The 16,575-nt window shown below is 41.9% G+C and overlaps 1 protein-coding gene across 8 annotated transcripts in view; it reads right to left on the reverse strand.

Annotated features, from left to right (window-relative positions):
- Positions 1–682: 682 nt before the first annotated feature.
- Positions 683–16,575, reverse strand: part of SGK3 (serum/glucocorticoid regulated kinase family member 3) — an 84,395-nt gene continuing 68,502 nt past the window's right edge. For all 8 annotated transcript variants that reach the window (XM_074944301.1, XM_074944295.1, XM_074944296.1 and 5 more), the window contains 8 exons: positions 16,383–16,514; positions 9,698–9,810; positions 9,390–9,426; positions 9,167–9,253; positions 6,835–6,930; positions 5,719–5,874; positions 4,087–4,176; positions 683–2,873 (listed from right to left, as the gene is read on the reverse strand). In XM_074944301.1, coding sequence (XP_074800402.1) covers positions 2,703–2,873; positions 4,087–4,176; positions 5,719–5,874; positions 6,835–6,930; positions 9,167–9,253; positions 9,390–9,426; positions 9,698–9,810; positions 16,383–16,514 — 882 coding nt within the window. In that variant the 3' untranslated portion in view covers positions 683–2,702. The remainder of the gene's footprint in view (positions 2,874–4,086; positions 4,177–5,718; positions 5,875–6,834; positions 6,931–9,166; positions 9,254–9,389; positions 9,427–9,697; positions 9,811–16,382; positions 16,515–16,575) is intronic.

A 16,575-nucleotide genomic window follows, 5' to 3' on the forward strand; every position in this document is an offset into this window, starting at 1 on the left:
TGAACCCGGCCCTTGTTGCTGCCAACTTTGACGGGCAGAAACATTACAGCTGCATTGTCACTATTACCACCATATGTCCCTTATTTACACCAAGGGAGATTCTGTTATGAAAACTTTACAAAAAGGGTCAGTAGGCCAGCAGTAGCCTTCTTTAGTAGCAGTAACTCCTAGTATTACTGCTAACAATGTCATTCTAAGTATTTTTCCTGTTTAAATTTGTCCTTTATCTAGGAAAATGTTAAGAAGCGAGCGACAGCAACCAACTGCGCCAAATTCCACCCCCTCCGCTGTATATTCTTACAAAACCACCAAAAAACCACACGAGAAGGTGCAATCCCTTTGCTAAGGCCAGTCTCCAAATTCTGGCCTCAGTATTTGAAATTCAGATTTTAAAATCAATGAAAACTTCTTGTGAGTTAGAGGGCAGCATTCAGGCTTCAGTAAGGAGTGTACAATGGTGTGTGTGTTCTGCTAAAGCTCGCTATTTCATAAGACTTTGCACTTTAAATAGTGCATTACACTTCGAATTCAGTCTATGATTTAGTTTTAAAAGCTGTGATGAAATTCTGGTGTAGGCGAAGTAACTTTCTGTCTTATGTGGAGAAGAGGTGCAAAAGCAGGAAAGATTGATTTACTATTTATTAGGTTCAGCCATACAAGATAGATACTCAAGACTCCTGTTCTGCAGTTACAGATTTTCTCTTTGAGACTGAACTGAGGGGCTATATAGTTTCTGACATTTCACTGCTTTGAAAAATCCTTAAACTGGCACATTCCTCTTCCTGGTAAAGCAGTGATATCACACCCTATTTAAAATTAGAAAGTTTAGGATACAAATAGCCAAGGAGAGAATCTTTACAAAGCCAACACCTGGTGGAAAACATTTTATTGAAAAAAGGACAATGGAGGCTGAAATTAGCAGAATTATGTCCCTTTCATTCCCTCTCCTTTTATTACTACTTTAGTTAGCTAGCAGAGCTACATGAGCAGACAGACACCTTGTGTCAATTCTTCAGTGTTGCATCAGTGTTAATCATTGTGCAGGTGACAAACCGAGGATTATTGCTTCAAGTGAGAAATTAATTTTGGTCTAACCTGAGAATTTTCAACTGACATAGCATTCTAGGCAAATTATTACTACTTTTTACTTACAGGTGTCCTATTTGAAATTCTACTTTCCCTGATCTTCACAATGGATTCTTTCTATTCCACTGTAACAAGATCTGTAGATTAATGTTTATCTTAATTACTTGGTTTTTGTTTTGTTAGCTATGACACACAAGTTGCATTTTTGTGATCAGAGAAACTTCAACGCTTTAAGTTGTTGCTATTGCCTTTTTTTTTTTATTATTATTAAATTTCTTTCAAGGAGTGAAGTTCTCATGGTGATCCAGTTAAAGGCACTGAAATGCATTGTGAAAAGTGTGCACCCAGACTTTTCAAGTGGCAGACAAACCTGTTATTTACAAGCAAAGTGAATCACAAGTATTATTACTGTTACAAGAAAGTCACATTAAAACTGGAGCCAACTTTCAGGATGTATTGTGTTTAAAAAAAACCCAAACAAGTTGATCAGTGTTAGCGTTTTGGTTATATGTGCAAATCACAAGAGGCACACACTATGTACAATCGCTCTTCATATTCTTAAAAGTAATCAAAAGGTAGTTTAATAGTTATTTTTCCTAACTATCAAGTGAAGATTTAAGAGCTGATACATTAGAATATAGAAAGACAAGAAACTATGAATTTTGATACAGTTCATTTAGAATATATTTGTATTCCAGATACACACACAAAATAACCCTAACTTTTGGCACTATCTCGTCTCTGTAGGGTCACAGCAAGACTGCCTTTAAAAGTAGCAATGATTACTGCCCTCCAACTCTTTGGAAAAATAGAATTTTAATGCAAAAAATTTTAATGCAGTTGAGATTCAGATAGTTCTTCATCAGAAAAGAACGTTATAGACAATGTATTTAATAGTGTTACCAAATATTTTGGGCTAGTTTGTGCTACCCTTACTCACTTTGAGTAGTGCTTTATTTCTCAAATAATCCAGTATAAATTTAAAGGAGTACTTAAGAAGTAAAGGGATTTATGAAGGAGTAAGGATGTCAATTTGGTCCTAAATGAGCAACTTTTCAGTTTGTGGATCCTTAAAGTATCTACTTATTCTTCAGTGAGGAATTACATTTTTAGCATAAGTGCTGTCAAGTAATGAACTTATATTTCAAAAGGTGATATAACAGGGAAAACATTTATCTTTTTTTAAACAATGATATACAAAAGACAATTGCATAGTTACAATTCAAGCACAAAGTCACTGTAAATAGTTACAAAGGCATTTATAAATGTGCTAAGTTTGCTGCTGCTGAAAGACAGCCAAATCCTGGATAGGTATTAATGTAAACCTGGAGAAAAAACAGTGTATTTGCTTAAAAACAGATTAATGTAAAGGAACAGCTTTTAGAGATCTTCATTTTAAAAATATTTTTATGCAGCAGGAATAACAGTTTAAATCCCAAAGAAAGCCATCTGAAATGCCCAATTTCCTCATATACAGCAGAAAATGTTTGTTCATTGGTTTCAACCCTTCATATAAAATGAGGCACTAGTTACACATATTCTGGACTATGTTCACACTCATGTTTCAGTCCATCTTCAGACTTGTACTTGTGCATCATTTGTTGGCTCCTAACCTCCTAGGGAAACAAGTCTTCAGAAGGTGGTGCATAAGAAAATCCAACAAATGCATCATCTGCCTCCAGCACACTGGCATTTACAATGTTATAATCAGAGGAAATGCAAACTGAATAAGGAACCATTTCTTCTGTAAAAGCTGCATCAAAATTCCTTATATCATCTGGGCCAACCTAAGAATGACACACATAAACCGGCATTAATCATATTAATATGGCATTTGTATTTTTACATGCTTTTGTCTGTTAAATATTTTTCATTTTACTCAAATTCAAAGATGTCTACATTATGAAGTTCTTCCTTTCATAAGGAGAGCATTTAAATTAATCCCATCACTCCGCCCCTGAAAACTGGTACTGAAGCAGTTTGTTACAGGGTGTAATTCAGGCCAAAAGATCAAAGTGGTGACAGTAAATTTGCCAAATCCACATATACTGTGCAATATTTCCAGAAGGAAAAAGACAAAAGTGCTGCTTCCTAAGAGATGGTGAAAAGAGATACAAAAACAAGAAACCTTTTTCTTCTCTTCACCCTCCTCATGAATTCTCCTTCCTCTTTTTTTTTTTTTAAATCACTCCCCATCCTCCAGTCACTCTTCATTTTCCTGTTTTTCTCCTCATTTTCCTCTTTCTGCCCCTTCTCTTTACACAGGTTTCTATAGTGTTAGTATTTTTCTAAGAGAATTTGAGCTCATCTGTATGTCAAATGGCAGCTCTCCTGGAATCAGCTTAGTGACTGACAAACACTGATTCCACTAGTGACAGTTCTGCCCGTAGTCTGATACCCTATTAAGCTGAAGCAGCAACTGCAGTATGACAATAACTAGACAAAAATGGTACCTCTTGCACCTCTTAGTGGGGCCTCAAATTTAAAAAACGCAACTTAGAAGAGTGCTACCCTCACTGCCGAATGCATCAGACCTATTGGGTAGGAGCTGCCCATCACCCAAACAGTTGGAGATGTAGGGGAAAAGAAAGATCTTCCCTTCCCAGTAGTCAGGAGTGGAGAATGGGAGGACAGAAGGTGGAGAAAGGTCTGAGAGAGCTGTAAAACAAGTCACAGTGCAGTATTCTGACACTGTGCGATGACGTGCAAGTCACGAAAGCACAACTTTATCACATTCCAATCCAATACTATGACAAAAGCACAATGCAATGTCAGGATGGCATGCTGCTGACTTCATTCAGTAACAAAAATGGCTCTCTAGCTCTTCTAATTTAAGTACCATTGCTCTAAACAGTTCAGAAATGGTCACCAACACTGTTTGAGAGGTACTGGGGTTGCCCTTCTCTGCAACTTTTAGATAGATGTTCTCATCCCATAGATTCTGCCCCACTACATGAAGAGATTCGGGAGATATAATCGAAATATACATATTGCACCTACCACATTAGGATTAAATGGTGGTGGAATCTTCTTCTGGAGAAGGTCAGCCCAGCTGAGAGATTCAAAGAAAGGATGCCTTTGAATTTCAAGCTGCAACAGTGAGCAAAGATAAACTTTGGTTATTTCCATGTATTTCCATGATATACCCTACAGCGCTGGAATACAATGTTGTTTCAGAGATTCTTCCAGCATGCTAGAATAAGAGTTTCTTGGAACTGGTGCAGTACCAAGCAGGGGTGAAAGTAAGGCAGTATGGGCCGGTATGGTGTACTGGTAAAAAGTGGCCACCGGTATATCATTGCACCTTTGCCCCCCACCCCTGGGCCACCAACCGGGGAGAGGGGGTTGCAAAAGGAGCAGTTGCCCCGGGGCCGGCAATTTAAAAGGGCCTGGGGCTCCGGCTGCCACAGCAGTGGCCAGAGCCCCGGACCCTTTAAATCTTAAATCGCTGCTGGAGCCTCAGGCAGCGCAGGCGGGCCGGCTGGGGGACGCTGACCCTCCAGCCCTGCCCCTTCCACCCAAGGCCCTGCCCCTTCGGGGGGTGTGGGGCCCGGAGCCGGCCCCTGTACCGGTAAGAGTTTGATTTTACTTTCATCCCTAGTAATAAAAAAGTTCAAGCCCATTATTTGATAAATTTGTTTTGCAATTCGTATTAGAAGGTATGGCTGGAGTGGGTAAAATTTGATGGGGAAACATTTCTGAAAAGGCTGGCCAATGCATTTTATTTTCTGCTTAAATTGAAGTCTTAAGCAAAACCTGGTTTCAAGAAGGTTTTTCAAATAGTATTTATGTTCATGTTCCTGCTCCAAGCTAACAAAACTTGCTAATATGAGCACTGCTCCAGATGAAACGCCTCCAGGAACTCTGCAGTATGTTTTCTGTTTATATCTATAGTAAACAGTTATGTCCTCCCAAACATAACTGCCTTTCATTTACTGTGTGCTGCAAAAAATGTAACTGTACTGTAGCAATCTAACAGAACTTTTAAGTTTGCGTATGACGAGATCAACACATTACAGAACATTAATAAGACTAAGCCTAAATACATCAATCGGGGGTAAAACTGCAAGATCATTTGATATCCTGCCTACACAATTCTGTGACAACTTCTCTATGCATCTTTACACAACCTTAAGGAACACTGTCAAAATATTATTTGATAGAAGTTTGCAAAACACTAGCCATTATTTGTGAAGCCATTTTGGAAGCCTGAAAAAATAATTGTTTCCTTGCCTTTTTCCTATTTGACAAATAGTATTTTTCTCACCGTTGAAAGCTGAATTTACCAAAGTGTAGCTCTTTTTGTTTTGGTAACTTCCTTGTTTGAGTACTACCATCATCAATTATATCAGCACAACTCATGGAATATAATGTTAGGAAATGTGTTTCCTTTGCTGGCAGGTACTGCAGCAGTCAAGCTCAAAACACTAAGTTCTGCATCATAAATGTGTCTTCCCCTGCCCTTCAGGTTTTTTGTGACAACTAGGGTATTTTGTTTTAAAGTTGATATTTAGCATTCAAAGGACATTCTCTACCTGTTTCTTAAAAATAATGTTGAATTGTGGTCTTAAATTTGACAATGTCCCTTTAATAAATTAGTGCCAGATAATTCATTGCCAGGAAATTACATACAAAGTCTTCTCTTGCTCCAAGTCTGTTTTGCCTGTCTTTCTCCAAGAGTTCTTCCAGAATAGACCAGGCTGTAAGACTGACTCCTGGGCGCACATATAGAGGTTTGTGAAGAATATTTTCATACATCTCAGCAACATCACGGCAGTAAAATGGAGGCTGAACAAAAACAAAATGAAAAATTGAAATGTGGCTTTGAAACGGTACTGTTCAATAAAAATTAAACAAAAACTTTTTTCAAATGTGAGAGTAAACTGTTCCATCAGAAATGCCAATGACCAGCAGTGAAAAATAGCTTCACCCAGTGGCAGACGGATTTCAGATAGAATAGATAGAAATTTCATTTTTTAACCAGAATTCCCCCCCTTCCTTTCCCCAAACCCCCACACTTCTTCATGAATGGGCCAATTCCTTTATCGTCACATAACACATGCAGCGACACCAGGATTGCATTCCTCTGTTAGCTCTTTCCTGCATCTCCTGTTCTCTGCCCAGGTGCGCTCACATTCATTGGTAGCTGTAGAAGCTATCCACATTTAAAAATCTTACTGAATGTGAGCAAAAGAGCATGAGTGGGTGAACAAAGTTCTGCCTGTTTTCCCAGGTGAAGTAAGGAAACTCGTTTGCATGTGAGGAGGAAATGTAGTTTGTGAAACACAAAACAGCTGTTTTTAGCGAGGTTACAAAAAAATAAACCCTAGCTGAAGCATGGGAAGATTTGTTTTTTTATTGCTGTATTAAGTAGTAATCTGGAGGAAATTGGAAATTTTAGGGTTAAAAATACTTTGCTAATGTCTTTGGTACCACTTTTGGCAAGTAGTACTTTACTTTTATAGGGCAGCACCACTGCTGCTTCAATAGTTGCTTGCATTTATTCTGGGTTATATCTGCTTGACTCCACTGGATAAGAATTATTAATGTCACATCAGTTTGGAGAGCAGAATTTTAGACTTCAAAAAGAAAAACAAAATTCAAGAGACAAAACCAGATGGTAAGTTAGAAAGCTACAAAACAAGTTATTCACCAGTTAAAGTGTGTTTTAACTGCTTTGAAAAGTTATATATTACTAACTATAGTATTCAAGTAAAGAGTTTGAAAGGAAAAAGGTAGAATACTTACCAATCCATAAAGCATTTCATATAGAACCGCACCAAGGCACCACCAGTCTACTGTGTTGTCATAGGGCTGTTTTCTGATCACTTCTGGGGCAAGGTACTAAAGAAAAAAAAAGTTAGGCTGGTTATATTCAAATCTAGCCTTTATCCAAGCAACTATTTTACAATACATCTTTAGAAAAATTACTGTATAGATTCCTAAAGAGTTCTCTGGTCCTTTAACAAACTTGGTAAATCTCGCTGACATCCGGCCAATTGTTTAAATGGCTAGCTGTTGTTTCCCAGTTCAAGTTATCCTTTATACCCACTGACAATTTGCCAAATTACTGTGCCATCTCTAAACTGACAATTCTTTCAAGTTTCAGGGAAAGGTCACTGCTCTGTAGCTTCACAGACAACTAAGCAGCAGCTGAAACCACAGTGTGGGAATCTGCAAAGAAACAGCTTCTCTCTGCCAATGGCATCTCTCTTTCTCAAGGGCAAGTTGTTCATTAACCAATCCTGTTGCCCCCCTTGGGCTTGAATACTGAATGAGGGATTTAAAAAGTGGGAAATAAGTGGAAGCATCTCATTCTTCTTCAAACCAAGAAAATGTTTCTTACTCCTCCCTACTGTTACTGCATAATCCAGGGGTGGGCAAACTTTCTGGCCCGAGGCCACATCAGGGTGCAAAACTGTATGGAGGGCCGGGTAGGGAAGGTTGTGCCTCCCCAAACAGCCTGGCCCCTACCCCCTCCCCACTTCCCACCCCTTGCTTCCCCCCCCCCCGCTCAAAACCCCCAACCCCCCCGCTCCTTGTCCCCTGATCACCCCCTCCCGGGACCCTCGCCCCTGACTGCCCCCCAGAACCCTCCCCAACCCCGTTCCCCATCCCCTGACTGCCCCCACCCCACCCAACCGCCCCCTGTCCCCTGACGGCCCCCCGGGATCCCCTGCCTCTTATCCAACCCCCCGGCCCCCTTACGATGCCGCTCAGAGCAGCGTGTCTGGCTGCTGCACCACCCGGCCAGAGCCAGACACGCTGCTGCGCTGCCCTGCATGAGCGTGCAGCCCAGAGCGCTGCCCACACAGCGGCGTGGCTGCGGGGGCTGGGGGACAGTGGGGGAGAAGCCGGGGGCTTAGGGGCCGGGCAGGACAGTTCTGCGGGCCAGATGTGGCCCGTGGGCTGTAGTTTGCCCACCTCTGGCATAATCATATGATCTATATTTTAAGTTTCAATGAGGCTTCAGTCAAATAATAAATCATCAATTGTGAAATATCCAGAGATGATTTTTTTTTTTTGCCACAAATTAGTCAGGGGACACAGATTTGAAGGACACATTCCATATCATGGCTTGCCATCCTTTTACATCAATTACTGGATGCCAACATGACACTAACAGGTTTCTAGGTGCCTCACAAAAAAGTTTATTCAGGATTTAGGCACTTATGTGGTTCTCAACACCATAATATCAGAGTAGATACATTTGGAACAGAATCTCCTAGCCCCACCAGGCTATTCTGTACAGATACACAGTTATTTAGAATTTTGACGCTACGGCTGGATCATTATTGTTCTCACAGCCCTGACCTGCAATGCTTTTGCTCCTTCAGTCCTTGCCTCTCCTCCCTTTTGCGCAGAGATTGCTGACTCTGTAGTCAGTTAGGTTTTTGTGATATGGACAAATATAGGGACCATAGAGAGATCATACTAGACACTCAGGTACCATTGTAACAAGTGGAGTTTAAATATTAAGCTAGATCATTAAACTTTTAGCAGCTCATGAATGATCTGAATCCAAGTCCCAGAGTAGACAGACTGGTACACAATCCACAACACTCAAACTCAGGAAAAGCTTTTTATAAACTGGGGCCGCAGGCCATAGTGTTGCAATCCTCTTGTGTAAGTCTAATATGAATTACACCAAATGTATTAAAAAAACTTGCTCTTAGTACAAGACCAAGATTTTCTATGTAATCCATTTCACAACTGGTCATAACAAATATTTAACCACAGAAGCACTCTATATTTTGGCATTCAAATTTTCCAACAAAGTTCAATAGACACATTGTTTTTCTTCAGGTTTGATTACTATATGCTTTATTTTATGGACTCAGATAGATTATAACTCACGTAAATCGCTCTCACAAGAATTTTCACTGACAGACACTTCGCCATTTGTACAATCCTTGTCAGCTACAAAATATCTTAATTCATGCAAGATTATCTATCTATCTGCCAACTTTGAAAACTACCAACACTTCCTACTCACCCCCACCCCCAAAATGAAACCCTCTCCCCCAGTTTGTTGTGGCAATTTGCTTGTGCTGGCTAAAACTCAAGGAAGTTAGCTTACTTCTGGTGTCCCACAAAAGGTTGCAGTGGTATCCGAGATAGCAATCCCTTCTTTACAGAGTCCAAAATCTGTTAAGACAACATGTCCCTGTAGAGAGAACAAACAAACAAAACAGATCTTACTGAAAAACCAATTTAAGACTGTATCATAATATTTTGCACTTACACAAAGATAAGTGTTAATGTAAAGACACATTTTTGGACATCAGATAGGATATGCTTACCAGTGAGTCTAAGAGAATGTTTTCTGGTTTCAAATCCCTATTAAAAACAAAGTCTTATATTAATCCTCCTATGAGCGTAACCAAAAAATGAAGAGACAGAGTTTTATACTAATAAGTAGTCACTTATTTTTTACACAAAAACTTTTAAAAAATTGAGTCAGGCCTCTGTTTAAAAAAAAATAATTGTAAGCTTAAAGTCACAAGTCCACATGTGTAAATAGGTTGAATAAAAACAGCAAATGCAGCTTTTCTTGATTTGCTACATTTATCTTAATGCAGAACAAAAATAAGTTTTAGGAAATGGTTACCTGTATACAATATTTATGGAGTGCAAGTAGCCCAATGCACTGGCTATTTCAGCAGCATAAAATCTGGCTCTGTGTTCAGGAAAGGAGCGTTCTCTTTGTAAATGAAAGAACAGCTGTAAATATATGAAGATGCAAATGATAAGACAAACTGGCATACAAATATCAAATTACAAGGTGTAATCCTTTGCAGTAACAAGCAAGTCACTTTCAGTTTTTTTATGACAAGCTAGCAGAACTGTGAAACAAATTAAAAAATTTCCTTTTACATAACTGTTTATATCCCTCTTTTAGCAACTTCTTTATTTTCTCACTTGTGTAACCCCAGCAGTACTTAGCGTGTAATGAGTTAATAGATAGGAGTACAGGATGTTTCCCAGAAAGTCAAGTCCAGCCAATACAAATTTACTCCTGAGGGCATTCTGCACCAAAAAATTTAAAATTCTGCATACGCTATTTTAAAATTCTGCAAATTTTATTTGTCAAATAAATGTGAAGGCTCCAACATGGCACTGGGGAGCACAGGCCACTGGCTGCACAGAGGTGGAAGATCATTGTGCAGCTCCCCCCCCCCCCCCCCCCGGGACATGGACTCAGTGGAGAGGCTGCACCCAACCCTGACACAGCACAAGGACCGGGCCAGGTGCACCAGGTGTGGGCAAGCAAGCTCAACAAGGCAGGATCCAACTGTGGAGAGGTTTAGTGTGGGGGGATCCAGGTGTGGGTTGAGAGGGTTCTGTATGGGACAATCTGGGAGCGGATGGCTCAGTGGGGGATCGGGGTGTGGCAGGGGATCTGGATACACAGGGGCTTGTTGGGGAGTTCTGGGTGCAACGGTAATGGGACTCTGCAGGGTGGTCCAGGTGAAAGTGGTTGGGGCTCAGAAGGGGTGTATGGGGGGGAAAAGAGCTTGGCAGGGGGGTCAGTGTGGGGAGCTCAGTAGGGGGGGTCCAGATGCTCGGGGGAGTGGGGCTCAGTAGGGTGGGGATCTGAGTGCGAGTGGCTTGTTGGGGTGGTCCATGAGCATAGAATCATAGAATCATAGAATATCAGGGTTGGAAGGGACCCCAGAAGGTCATCTAGTCCAACCCCCTGCTCGAAGCAGGACCAATTCCCAGTTCAATCATCCCAGCCAGGGCTTTGTCAAGCCTGACCTTAAAAACCTCTAAGGAAGGAGATTCTACCACCTCCCTAGGTAACGCATTCCAGTGTTTCACCACCCTCTTAGTGAAAAAGTTTTTCCTAATATCCAATCTAAACCTCCCCCATTGCAACTTGAGACCATTACTCCTCGTTCTGTCATCTGCTACCATTGAGAACAGTCTAGAGCCATCCTCTTTGGAACCCCCTTTCAGGTAGTTGAAAGCAGCTATCAAATCCCCCCTCATTCTTCTCTTCTGCAGACTAAACAATCCCAGCTCCCTCAGCCTCTCTTCATAAGTCATGTGCTCTAGACCCCTAATCATTTTTGTTGCCCTTCGCTGGACTCTCTCCAATTTATCCACATCCTTCTTGTAGTGTGGGGCCCAAAACTGGACACAGTACTCCAGATGAGGCCTCACCAGTGTCGAATAGAGGGGAACGATCACGTCCCTCGATCTGCTCGCTATGCCCCTACTTATACATCCCAAAATGCCATTGGCCTCCTTGGCAACAAGGGCACACTGTTGACTCATATCCAGCTTCTCGTCCACTGTCACCCCTAGGTCCTTTTCCGCAGAACTGCTGCCTAGCCATTCGGTCCCTAGTCTGTAGCGGTGCATTGGATTCTTCCATCCTAAGTGCAGGACCCTGCACTTATCCTTATTGAACCTCATCAGATTTCTTTTGGCCCAATCCTCCAATTTGTCTAGGTCCTTCTGTATCCTATCCCTCCCCTCCAGCGTATCTACCACTCCTCCCAGTTTAGTATCATCTGCAAATTTGCTGAGAGTGCAATCCACACCATCCTCCAGATCATTTATGAAGATATTGAACAAAACCGGCCCCAGGACCGACCCCTGGGGCACTCCACTTGACACCGGCTGCCAACTAGACATGGAGCCATTTATCACTACCCGTTGAGCCCGACAATCTAGCCAGCTTTCTACCCACCTTATAGTGCATTCATCTAGCCCATACTTCCTTAACTTGCTGACAAGAATACTGTGGGAGACCGTGTCAAAAGCTTTGCTAAAGTCAAGAAACAATACATCCACTGCTTTCCCTTCATCCACAGAACCAGTAATCTCATCATAAAAGGCGATTAGATTAGCAGGGCTTGTCAGGAGGGTTTTGGGTGCAGGGGGAGTGAGCCTCGGCAGGACGGTCTGAGTATGAGGGGGTCTGGTTGCACAGGGGTTGGGTGGATGGGGGAGCAGCTCCCCGTACAGAGATCCCTCCCCCTGCAGCTGAGGAGTGATGGGTGCAGGAAGCAGGGGTGGGGGGGAGTTTTCAGAGCTTCCTACAGCCGGGGGAGAAATCTTGGGGTGGGTCTGACACAGCCTTAGATGCCGTGCAGGGGAAGAGGAAGCCCTGTCCTCCCCAGCCCAGCCAGGACTAGCAGCTGAGCCCGGCACAGGGTAGGAGCCGCCAGCTGGGTCTTCCCCAGTCCCGCCCCCTTCTCAACAATGATTTACCTCTCTGCTGGTTGTCCTAGGCACCCAAAAAAAACAACTTACTGCTGGGGAGGGATGCATGACCGCTCGTGGCTTCCCTTTGCTTCCCCATCAAAAAGTCATTTTTCTGCAGGGAAGCAAAGAAATCTGCGGGGAACATAAATGCTGTTCTCTTTTTTCTTCTCTATTCTCTTCTATTTTAGAAGATAACAAATAGCATACTAACTTCACAATTGTATGTACGGAGCACTTCAATACAAGTACTTGCATAACAGTCTAATGGATCTTACATTCTATTCTGAGACCACTTGGAGGAGTTTTATATTATGAGGATACATTCTTCAATCCTACAAGTTACTTGGTGCAGATGGACCCCCTGGGCCCACAGGCTTCAATTGATGTCTGCATGGGTGCAGGAGTCTACTGACATTGAGTTACCTGTAGGGTTGGAGACTACCTTGCCATGCACAGAACTGAAAAAGTTAGCTACAGGAAAAGAGAGTTAGCTTTCCGTAACTGGTATTGTTCAAGATGTGTTGCTCATGTCCATTCCATATTAGGTGTGTGTGCTCGTCACATGCACCAGTGCCAGGAGCTTTTCCCTCAGCAGTATCCGTAAGGGACCACCTCTGGTGCCCTTTGGAGTGGTGTCCACATAACATGGCATAAGTGGCACCGCCGGCTCCCCACCACCCTCAGTTCCTTCTTGCTGGAAACTCAGACAGCGGGGAAGGAGGACAGGCTGTGTGGCATGGACATGAGAAACACATTTCGAAGAACAACAGTTACGGAAAAGGTAACTGTCTTTTCTTCGAGTGCTTGCTCATGTCCATTCCATATTAGGTGATTCCAAAGCAGTATCCCTGGAGGTGGGTAGCAGTTCACGGAAGTGTAGATTGCAACACAGCTCTGCTGAACCAGTGTAATCTCTGGCCTGAGCGACGGCATAATGAGTGGTAAACATGCGAACAGAGGACCACATTGCAGCTCTACAGATGTCCTGGATAGGGATGTGTGCCAGGAAGGCCGCCGAAGACACCTGCGCTCTTGTCAAATGGGCTCTGACAATCGGCAGCGGCGGAACCCCCACCAGGTCCTAACAGGTCCTTATGCACAAGGTAATCCAATTAGAAATCCTCTGTGAGGACACCAGGTGACCTTTCATCCTATCCACTGTAGCGATGAAGAGTTGAGTCAATTTTTGGAAAGGCTTGGCACGTTCTAAGTAGAAAGCCAAGGCCCTCCAGACGTCCAGGACGTGAAGACGCCTCTCCTCACTGGTTTTGTGCGTTTTGGGACAGAACACTGGAAGAAAGATGTCCTGGTTCATATGAAAGGTGGAGACCACCTTTGGCAGGAAGGCCGGGTGGGAACACAACTTAACCTTATCTTTGTAGAAGACCGTGTACGGAGGTTCTGAGGTCAAGGCTTTAATTTAGGAGACCCATCTCGCCGACGTTACCACCACCAGGAACGCGACCTTCCATGACAATTGGGAAAGGGAGCAGGAACCCAGTGGCTCAAAGGGCAGGCTGGTGAGCCTAGAGAAGACCAAGTTAAGATCCCACCGCGGGACAGGAGTCCATACCTGCAGGAAGAGTCTCTTGAGCCATCTCAAGAATCTGACCGTCATATCATGGGAAAACACTGTCTGTCCTTGGATCGGCGGGTGAAAAAGTGGAGATGGCCACTAGATGCACTCTAATGGAAGAGTGTGCAAGGCCCTGGTTCCTTAATGGAGCAGGTAGTCCAGATCAGCCTCTATGGAAGAACGTGAGGGAGAGATGCCATGCTTGGACGCTCAGTGGGAAAATCTCATCCACTTGGCCAGGTAAGTCAGTCTGGTTGAGGGCTTCCTACTAACTATGTATAACTATTTTACAGGATTTTAGAGTTTGCAAGAACAGAGAAAGAATCAATGCTAGCTGAAGCAGCAGATGTTCTAGCACCGTCACTGGCGGCAAGAAGGAACTGAGGGTGGGGGGAGCTGGCAGCGCTCCTTTCACTGCGACCAGGGGGCGCCAGAGCTGGTCCCCTAGGGATACTGCTGAGGGAAAAACTTCCAGTACCAGTGCATGTGGCAAGCACACACACCTAATATGGAATGGACATGAGTAAGCACTCAAACAATATTTTCTTTCTAAGGCCCTCTTCTGCCTCTCTTCAAATGAGTGTTTTCATGTCTTTGGTCATTCTCATTGTCCTCCTCTGGGCCCTCTTTATTTCTGCAGTATCCTTTTAGAGATGGGGTAACAAGTATTGCACACAGTATTTCAGATGAGGCCGCACCACTGATCTATATAAAATGTATTGTTATATTTCCATTTTATTCACCATCACATTCTTTATTAAATGTAACATCTTGTTTGCTTTACTGACTGCAGCTGCATGTTGAGCAGAGGTTTTCATTGAGCTGTTTACAGCGATACCCAGATCCCTTTCTTGAGTTGACAATCAATTTAGAACTACAACAGAACCTCAGAGTTATGAACACCAGAGTTGCAAACTGACTGGTCAATCATACACCTCATTTGGAATGGGGATTACAATCAGGCAGTAGCAGAGAGAGGCAGACACACACACAAAAAACAAACAATATTTAATGCAGTACAGTAACTACTAAAACAAGAAAGGGAAAGTTTAAAAAAAAGATTTGACAAGGTAAGGAAACTGTTTCTGTGCTTGTTTCATTTAAATTGAGATGGCTAAAAATCAGTATTTTTCTTCTGCATAGTAAAGTTTCAAAGCTGTATTAAGTCAGTTCAGTTATAAACTTTTGAAAGATCAATGCTTTGTTCAGAGTTATGAACATTTCAGAATTATGAACAACCTCCATTCCTGAGGTGTTCATAAGTCTGAGGTTCTATTGTATGTAAGGCACATGAGTAGCTTAAATTTTTCCCTCAAATGGACATTAGTTTGCATTTGTCAACATGAAATTTGGTTTGCCACCATGCTGCCCATTCACTGAGTTTGTCTGGGTCTCTCTGGTCATGACTAACCTAAATAACTTTGTCTCATCTGCAAGTTTTGCAGCCTCACTCCTCACCACTTTCCAAATTATTAATATGTTGACCTATACAGGACCTAGAACAGAACCTTGAGGCACCCCACTGCTAGCTTTTTGCCATGATGAAAACCAACCGTTTACACTCAATTCTTTTCTTAATCCTCTCTCCTCCAATCCCAAGCCAGTTTTTTTATTTTGCCTCTGATCCCATGACTACTTTCCTTCTTTAGCAGCCTTTTGTGCAGAACCTTGTCAAAAGCATTTTGGAAATCTAAATTATGTCAGCTGGTTCTCTTTTATCTAGTACTTTATTGATATGTTCAAAATATTCTAAGAGATTAGTGAGACATGATTTTTTTTTTTAAAGGAAGTGCACTGGTCAGACACTATGCTATCATGATTTTCCAGGTGTTTTGTAATTCTGTTTTAAAATAGTAATTTCAACCAAATTTCCAGGTAAAGATGTGAAGTTTAATGGTTTAGAATTCATCATATTACTCCTAGAGATGTTTTAAAATAGTAATATTTGCTACCCTCCAATCCTCTGGAGCAGTGGCTGTTAAGGAGATATTGTGTACTTTTATCATCAGCTCAGCCTATTCAGACTTGAGCTCCTCCAGAACTCTTGGGTGTATGTTATCTGGGCCTAGTGACTTACTGCTTGTTAAATAATCAATTTACTCCAGCATGTCTTATTAAAATTTACAGATTTCATCCATCTCTTTCACAAGTTCTTCCTCAAGTTACTTATGGTCTCCTCAGCTTCAGTGTTGGTGCTCAGAGTAAGCAATGCTGCAGATAACAAGGCTGTTTTAGAATTGTGTATTAAGGTTTATATTGAGAGTTGCATAAAAATGAGTTTTACAAGAAAGGAAGAAACTCTTCAATAGTTGCAAATAAGTTTTGAATGCAAGTCTACAGCAACATCTTGAAAACTGTAACTGGTAGGTAAAATCAACAGGATTTTAATTTACTTACAGAAATATTAAAATCAGCACATTTTACAGTGGATGATTTTTATTTTTTCTGTACATTAGCCTAAGAGGAGACAAAAACCTAAAGAAATATGAAAACTACTTACCTCCCCTCCATTAACAAAATCCAGAACAAAGTAAAGCTTTTCTGTTGTTTGGAATGAGTAATGTAATCCAACCAAAAATGGATGTTTCAAATTTTTCAACAGTACATTACGTTCAGCCATAATATGTTTTTGCTGCAAGGAAGTGAAAGGTCAATAAGTAAATAGGAACAATTTTGTAATTGAAGGGGAAAAG

This window comes from Natator depressus, chromosome 2 (genome assembly GCF_965152275.1).
Source record: "Natator depressus isolate rNatDep1 chromosome 2, rNatDep2.hap1, whole genome shotgun sequence".
Classification (NCBI taxonomy): Eukaryota; Metazoa; Chordata; order Testudines; family Cheloniidae; genus Natator; species Natator depressus.